The sequence below is a fragment of the Festucalex cinctus genome, chromosome 1 (genome assembly GCF_051991245.1).
Source record: "Festucalex cinctus isolate MCC-2025b chromosome 1, RoL_Fcin_1.0, whole genome shotgun sequence".
In the NCBI taxonomy this organism is placed as follows: domain Eukaryota; kingdom Metazoa; phylum Chordata; class Actinopteri; order Syngnathiformes; family Syngnathidae; genus Festucalex; species Festucalex cinctus.
In genome coordinates this window covers 53700900-53708766 of record NC_135411.1, presented here as the reverse complement: position 1 = coordinate 53708766, position 7867 = coordinate 53700900, and the positions used below count along the sequence as shown (strand labels likewise).

General features: G+C 40.0%; 1 protein-coding gene across 1 annotated transcript in view; it reads left to right on the top strand.

Annotated features, from left to right (window-relative positions):
- ngfra (nerve growth factor receptor a (TNFR superfamily, member 16)) overlaps nt 1-7564 on the top strand; it is a 40402-nt gene extending 32838 nt beyond the window's left edge. Inside the window, exon 6 of the mRNA XM_077494343.1 lies at nt 5642-7564. Within this exon, the coding sequence (XP_077350469.1) occupies nt 5642-5694 (53 nt within the window). The 3' untranslated portion in view covers nt 5695-7564. The remainder of the gene's footprint in view (nt 1-5641) is intronic.
- The last annotated feature ends 303 nt before the right edge of the window (nt 7565-7867 follow it).

Below are 7867 nucleotides of genomic sequence, written 5' to 3'. Positions count from 1 at the left end.
TGATTAGCCAGAGCGGGACATGCACCATGTGTCTCCATACCACCATGCACTGCTGTCATGATCCCGGATCGAGGGTGCGGCAGGTTAATACATGCTTTCCGAAAAACGTTACCTGCGTCACGCAAACTCCGTGTTGCTATTAGCGCTGGCGTTAGTGAATTAGACGTTGTATATCAATGAGTCTCATTTGCATTTGGGGTGGGCATATTTTGCGTCAAATGTATGCAAATTACCTAATTTACATATGCGCACATAACACCGGCACACCAGTGCATTAGGCGCTCCCGGATTGCTCAATCTTTACCAGTTAGCACCGCGCAAAGACTGCGCAAACCTTTAGTGACAGTGTTAAATCTAACACTAGAAAAGTGTTTATATGTGTCCACACCAATGAGTGTAAATCTGACACTTTTCAAAGTGTTACTTAGTAGTGTTGGAAGTACTCTACACTAGTGTCAGTGCTAAACATTTAATTCTGCCAAAATACACTTAACTTATGAGTGGATTGCACTAGTTTCAGTGTTAAGAATGTAACTCAAACTACACTTTGCTCTGGTAAATGGTAGTTCATTTATATAGTGTTTTTCCTCCTTACAAGGCCATCAAAGCACATCACATATTGGGGCTCCAAATGCACATTTACACATGGTTAAGGTCTCAGGACAAATTTATGCTTTCAAATTATGATTCAAACTAGGATTATTGTTTTAAATTAGGAATTCAATTATGTTTCAATAAGGGTAAGGATTTCATATCAGAGTTAGGGTTCCAACTGCTTTGGGTATAAAGCTAGGTTCGTGTTTCAAATTAACATTTTAAACCAGAATTAAGGTCGAGGTTTCAAGCCATGGACAGTGTTTTAAGTAAGGGGTTCAAACTATAGAATTAAGCTTGAAAATTAGGGGTTGAAGACATAAGCATACCATTTACAATGAAGGTTTTTATCATATTGTTCACTCTGTGGTCTGTTCCTATTATTTGGAGTTGTGAGCATGAGAGAATCGTCCGACCCAGCATGCCAGCTCACTTTTTTAATGGCTTCCAGCAGCATTATTGCCAATTAGCACATGCTAAACACTAAACTGACTTAACTGTGGTACGTCCTGTCACAGCTCTCAGCCGCTAATGAGGCAAGAGGCTCCACGGGATTAGCTGTCCAGTCAATGCTAATACCACATTCATTATACAGTGGTGCAAAAACTGTATCGAGAAAAATTTGAAACAAGTTCAGTTACTTGCAAATTGCGGCATCAACTGTATTAAATATAATAAGTACAGAAGAATAACATAATTGAGTAAAAAGTTGTTGTCTAATTGTAAAAATAACCAATATTAATGAATAGCTCTCTGACAGTGTCAATCAATATAATCAACTTTTTCTTTGTACTTTGGTTTCACAGCTCTTCAATTACTGGCTGTCATTTAGAGTAGTAGGTGTACCTAATATTGTGTCCTGCAAGGGTACAGACACACACACAAACGATGACTCACTCACTCACTGTGCTGCTTTTTTCTCTCCATGGGCAGCCGATCAGAACAAAATCTTACATTTTAACTCTAACATTTGAAGAAAAAATGTTGTCAAATAACTCACTGATTAAATTAATAAAGTAAAAAGTATATATCCCTGACGGGTCTGAAGCGTAATAATATCACAATAAGAGAGTATGCCAGAGAGACAAACATATGATGTAGTACTTTAATTATGCGCCGCAATCATAAAAGGCAAGTGTATTGTTTCCTCTTAGCCTGAAAGCCTCACTTTTATTGTCAGCCAGCAAGCACGGTTCTGGGGGGAAAAAGCCAAACAGTGCGTAACAAAAGCTTCTCTTTGATTGAGCCACTCGGAGGTGGATTGCATTGATCGTCAGGATGGTGCAGTCAGACTGTTGCTCTTATTATTGCTCAGGCTTGAGCACAAAGTGCCAAGTGCCTCTCTTACAATAGCTTTGCTTCTCTTTGTCATTCGCATTATTCTCAGGCCAAACCACATTTTTAAGACTGAAGTCATGTTTACATAGCAATGTGAAATTTGGTGAGTGGGTCTATTATGATGCACACAAAAATGATGTAGCGCAGTTCTCAAAACTTTTTACATCAGAAAAATAGTTAGCTCGCCAAGTACCACCATGACGATAAGACAGTAGTTTCCGAAAAAGTATGTTTAAGACAGTGACACTTTGAGATACTTAAGAGTTTTTTTTTTTTTTAGTGTATTATGTTTTATGTTGAAAATGTCATCTGTATTTATTCAGTTATCCTTTCACATACCACTAATAAGAGCCACGAGTACTGCTAGTGGCCATCATACCACACTTCGCCAGCTCAAGAAGCCAAACCAGAGAAGACACAGGAAGTGTAAAATTGAGCTCTGAAAGGATCATTTAGAGGTTATTTTGGCTGTTTGTTGGGGTCCTTTAAAGGTGAGCTCATAGGAGGCCTCAAAGCCTGTTTCACTTAGTAATGTGAAATTTGACGGGCATGTCTATCACGAGTTGATCAGCACACAAAAAAAGTTTGAAGAAGCCAGGCCTGAAAAGCTGCCATTTTAGGATCAATTTGGCCATTTCCAGGGGTCCTCTAAAGAAAAACTTCTCCTAGAGATTTTGTCCGATTGCTATTAAATTTGAACCACAACAGAAGGGAAATACAAATTGTGAATTATTTGACGTTATGTTATTGCTTGTAGATAAACCATGGAGGCAAATTTAGCTATTTCTCCACTAAAACACAAAATCAACATAGATTCCGAAACCTGATGCCTGCTGCAGTTTAGCAACAGGCAATAGGCTCTTTGCACAGCTCTACTACTTCCTGAATTGAATACCACACCTTTGTTTCCTGTCTTTCCTGAGTGGACAAACTGATTAATCCAGGTGTGTCTGGCCAACGTCGTCGTAGTTACTGAGGTCAGGCACACCTGGATTAATCAGCTTGTCCACTCATAAAAGACAGGAAACGAAGGAATGGTGTTGAGTTCAGGAAGCAGTGGATTTGTGCAAAGAGCCCATTTGGTCAGTATGTCTATCATAAGCCCACAAAAGCGTCTCAAAAAGATATGCCCAAAAAGACAAATGGCAAGAAGTCTGCCATCTTAGTTTGAAGCATCCGTTACTCATTAGTAAAAAAATTCACCCATGTAGTAGTTTTTCTTAGCAACATTTACTTTCGTCGATCATGAGTAAACTACATAAAGTCTCTTTCTCTCTCCCTTCACAAGTAAACTCGTGCTCGAGATGTTGTCCAATTGCTAGCAAATTTTAACCCCATATGCTAAACAGATGGACGGCGCTAAATTGCGAAGGAACTTGGATTTCCTCATTGCGTGTGGGGCGAGCATGTCGGCAAATTTGGATGACTCAGAGTGGCCATAAGACACAAAACCTCCATCAGTTAGCTTTCTTCACCTTGTTCCTGTCTGCGCGAAAGGTACCAACAGGGACTAGCTAAGGGCGAATGAAAGTCGCACATTTCACAGCTTCCAAGGTAGACACAAAAGAATCACAAGAAAACACCCGTAAATGGTCTTTTATGCTTTTAATCCTTCAAGGACCCGATGCAAGACTCCAGTATATTCATCGGTGAGGACAAATGAATGACAATGTACGTGTGAAGCAAACAAAAGCAGCCTCCACACATTATTATGGTTTTTGCATCTCCTCTTTGGCAAAAGCCAGCATTGATAAAGAACGCCTTACATTCCTCATCCTCAGGCGTTTCCATGGCACTGGCACTGGTGGCAAAGCGGGTTAAGAGGTTTGTGGGAAAAAGCAGCTTTGGAATCTCATCCTTGTTCGGCTAATGATGCCACTTGGTCATGTTTGAATAGAGCTAGTGAAAACACAGCGCCTCCTTGGGGAAAGACTGGGCACTTTACATAACAAGGGAAACCAAGGTCACACAAATATGATACAAGTAATAAATTATAAGGAAATTGTTTTAATATTTCTTAGCTGTAATATTATGATGAAAATTCCAATTAGGAAAAGGAAGAGAAAAACTGTCATATTTTTAGACAAAATATCGTAACTAGAACAATCGTACATAGTGCAAAGGCTAACAAAGGAGCACTGTCTTACACATGGGAAGAAGTATATAAAAAAAATCAGTACATAAAAAAAAATATGAAAAGTTATGCAATATTCCAGCAATTAGCATTTACACCGATCTGATCGGCTGGATCGGAATCAGCCGGTATTTTGCACTTTTTGCAAAATTGATGATCAGCTTGGAGGCACGGTGGATGACTGGTTAGCACGTCCGCCTCCCAGTTCTGAGGACTCGGGTTCGAGTCCAGGCTTCGGCCATTCCTGGGTGGAGTTTGCATGTTCTCCCCGTGCCCGCGTGGGTCTTCTCCGGGTACTCCGGTCTCCTCCCACATTCCAAAGACATGCATGGCAGGTTAATTGGGCGCTCTGAATTGTCCCTTAGGTGTGCTTGTGAGTGTGGATGGTTGTTCGTGTCTGTGTGCCCTGTGATTGGCTGGAAACCAGTTCAGGGTTTCTACTGCCCAGAGCCAGCTGATAGGCTCCAGCACCCCCCGCGACCCTTGTGATGTCATTGATTGGCGCCGTGAAATAAGACATTACATGTTATATTCCATGTTAATGTTTTTTGAAGATTTTTTTTCCATTCATTAAATTAAACGTGGGGTTTTTCACTGTTCGTGGGTCAGGCCAATCCTTGGCGATGGTCGACTGTAGCATAAATATAACAGTTATTGGTGATTGATTGGTGATAATTTTTTTCAAATTCACTGTGATTGGTCGAAAAATCCTGATTGTGCAATCCTGGATAAAGTCACTTTTACTCTAATCAGAAAAAGGTTAGCCAACAGTTTGTCTCAAGCTTTTAAGATTAAAAAGGCACAAGGTTTACATTAAGTTTTTGTTCATATCAGTACCAAATTATCCGCAGTATTGTGACATAATGTACAAAAAAAAAAACATGCTTATTTGTATGTTTTTTCCTCCACCTTCTCTGATTTAATTGTTCTGACTATCAACAAAATGCAACAGCACTACTAATGGAATCACTTTTTTTTTTGGGCTTCTTCTTCTTCGTCTTTTTTTTTTTTTTTTTTAACGACAGTATCTCATACTTAGAAAAAAAAAAAGAAGAAGAAGAAAAGGGCCCCTAAGTAAAATTTCTCAATTTCAATTTCTCATTTTATTTTGCTAGTGTTGTGGCCCTATTATCTAGCTGTAAGAAAAAAATAAAAAATAAAATAAAAATCACAGACTCATGATGCATTTTGGGCATTAATTTAAAACAGATTGAATATTTTTGATGTTATTTTGAAGGCAGGTAAAAATGTATCAACAAAAAAGCTACGTAAGCAATGATATAGTCATGATACTTCTTCGGACATTTGAATTGAAGGTCAACATAACCTCATACTTCTGGGTCTCCGTAATTTTTTCTGGCCATGTGAAATCAATCAAAAAAGCTCTCTGAGTGAAGGATCACAATATGATTTGAATCACGGCGGCAGTTTGACAAATATTGAAACTGCAGTGACCGTAAGCTGTGAAAAATGTTTCAGCGTGTATCAAAAAGGTCTGATTAAAAATATCAGCACAAATTAGTGACATGTCATGTTAGCTAGAGTTTGACATTTTCTCCAATCTCTTCCCTGCAGTGGTGAGGGTGGACGGCAGTTCCGAGCCCGTCACGCCTCCTCCTGAAGTCTGAGGAAGAAGAAGAGGAGGAAGACCACTTAAAATGGTGCTCCTTCATTCAAGAAAGAAGCAGGGGGCCCACATGGACTTGGAATTGGCCCCCAAGACTTGCCGTAGACGGACTTCTTCTTGACTCTTCATCCCTGCATGCGGAGTCTCATAGAACCACGTGCCTGGACTCTTAGCGTATTGACTTATGTAGATAAAGAAAAAGTGCATCTTAGCAAACACCCCCAACAAGCTCATTTTCCCGACTAACTCCATTTTTTCCTGTCCGCTGCGCAAGGAATTAGCCTTAGTTGAAACCCACCGGTGCCTGCAAGGTGCGACTCATGCATCTTTGTTCAGATTCTCTTGTTTCCACAAGCATCCCGTCGTTGTGGTGACGGAACCACTTCTGCTAAACCTCCTCCACTCCATCCTCCAGCAAAGGTCCAGCTTCATTTTTCAGTAGCGCTGACTCAGCAGGGTCTGTTGTTGCTGACCTGACACATCATCAGTGAAGCCTATGACGTAAGCAAAGATCCTGAAGGCAACATCTTGCTCTAAATAAAGTGGACTCTCGGAAGGTGAACTGGATGTGTTCAAGGACTCCGTTTGATCTTTGATTGTGAAACTTTTTGAAATTGTGCACAGGTTCGGTTATAGTTACAAAACATGCAGCTAACCTTACCTTGGATGAATACAAAGAAGAGTATAAAGAAGCCGTGGAAAAGCTGGGATTGTTTTGTGTTTGTTTGTTTGTTTGCAAAATTGGGCAGGAGAAGTTTAGCATCCAGTGCTAAAGTACAAATCCCAGCCCCAGATTTCAGCTTTCACACATCTATTGCCTTGCGTCTGATCCTATAAGAAAAGCTGGAACATTCGAGAAAAGCCTTCAACCCTGCATTCCGGGTTGGTGCTTTTCACACAGAACAAAAAAACGGGGACAAGGCTAAAAATTCACCAACCTGGTCATGGTTTTCTGTTATTCCCCTTCAAAAGGTCATATTACAATTTGCCTTCACACAGAGAACATTTATTGGAAAATCTGTCTTTAGTGGGCAGACCTCACAAGCCAGTTCAACCTAATTCAAAAGCGAGTCATAATTTGTGGCTGTGCTCTATGTTGGATTGACAGCAACGAGGCGTTAAACCTGTGGCGGTCGTCGTCGATAATGCGGTGCCCATTAGTGAGACGTGGTTACAGGCAGGTAGCAATTACCACCCGGTTGCGCCATCCTTCACCCACTCGTCAGGTGTGCGTATGTGTGTCTATGACATTCTCAATGTCTTATCCACACTCGCAGCTGCTGACATTTACTGTATGGACGCACTGATATGAAAGCACTTCACAGGCAACCTTTTATCACTTTAATGTGAACCCCTTCAGTGACGTATATAAATAGCTACCTTTTAAAGATCAAAGATTAAAATTGCACCATAAAAGGTAAGGCTTTACGAATATATATTTTTTTGGTAGTATAATACCTTTTATTATCTCAGTGATGTATGTTAAAATGGATTTTAAGCTGGTGGTGCGCAGGTTTTGTCATTGGGGAGACAGGAGAGTAGGGATGTAACGATGAGGGCAATATCGTGATATCGTGATATTAAAACTGCCACAATATCGTCGTCGTCATGTTCACAATATTTAAAAGGAACACATCTATTCAAAAAGTCAGGTTGATTGTGCAGTTCGAACACCCTCTAGTGGCTAGTTTATTAGTGCAATTTAATTTTTATTAGGGTTGTTTTGGCCTTCTTTGTTCAAAATCTATGTTAATTGTCAGATGAAGGGGAACCTAATTTGCTTGTGTGTGCTTGCATAGGCAAGTAAGTGCCTCACTATTGTTATTAGAGATTGTAGGTGTTTTATATGCATTGTTGTTTTTGTTTTTTGTTTTTTTGTTTTTTACAATATTGTAATATTTTTTAAATACCCCCCCCCCCCCCCCCCCAATATTGCGATAATTAGCATATTGTGACCGTCATATCGTGATAATATCATATCATGATGTTTGGCTATCGTTACATTCCTACAGGAGACGTGACTTTTCCGACACCAAATAAATTGTCATTATGAGGGTTTTACTCAAAAATTCTAGGCTCGCCTTGTTTAAAAATTACATTTGGATCTATAGTATCCACCAGAATTTTATGAAAATTCAGCCCTGGAAGCCAGTTTAGACCCACAAAAAAGCCTC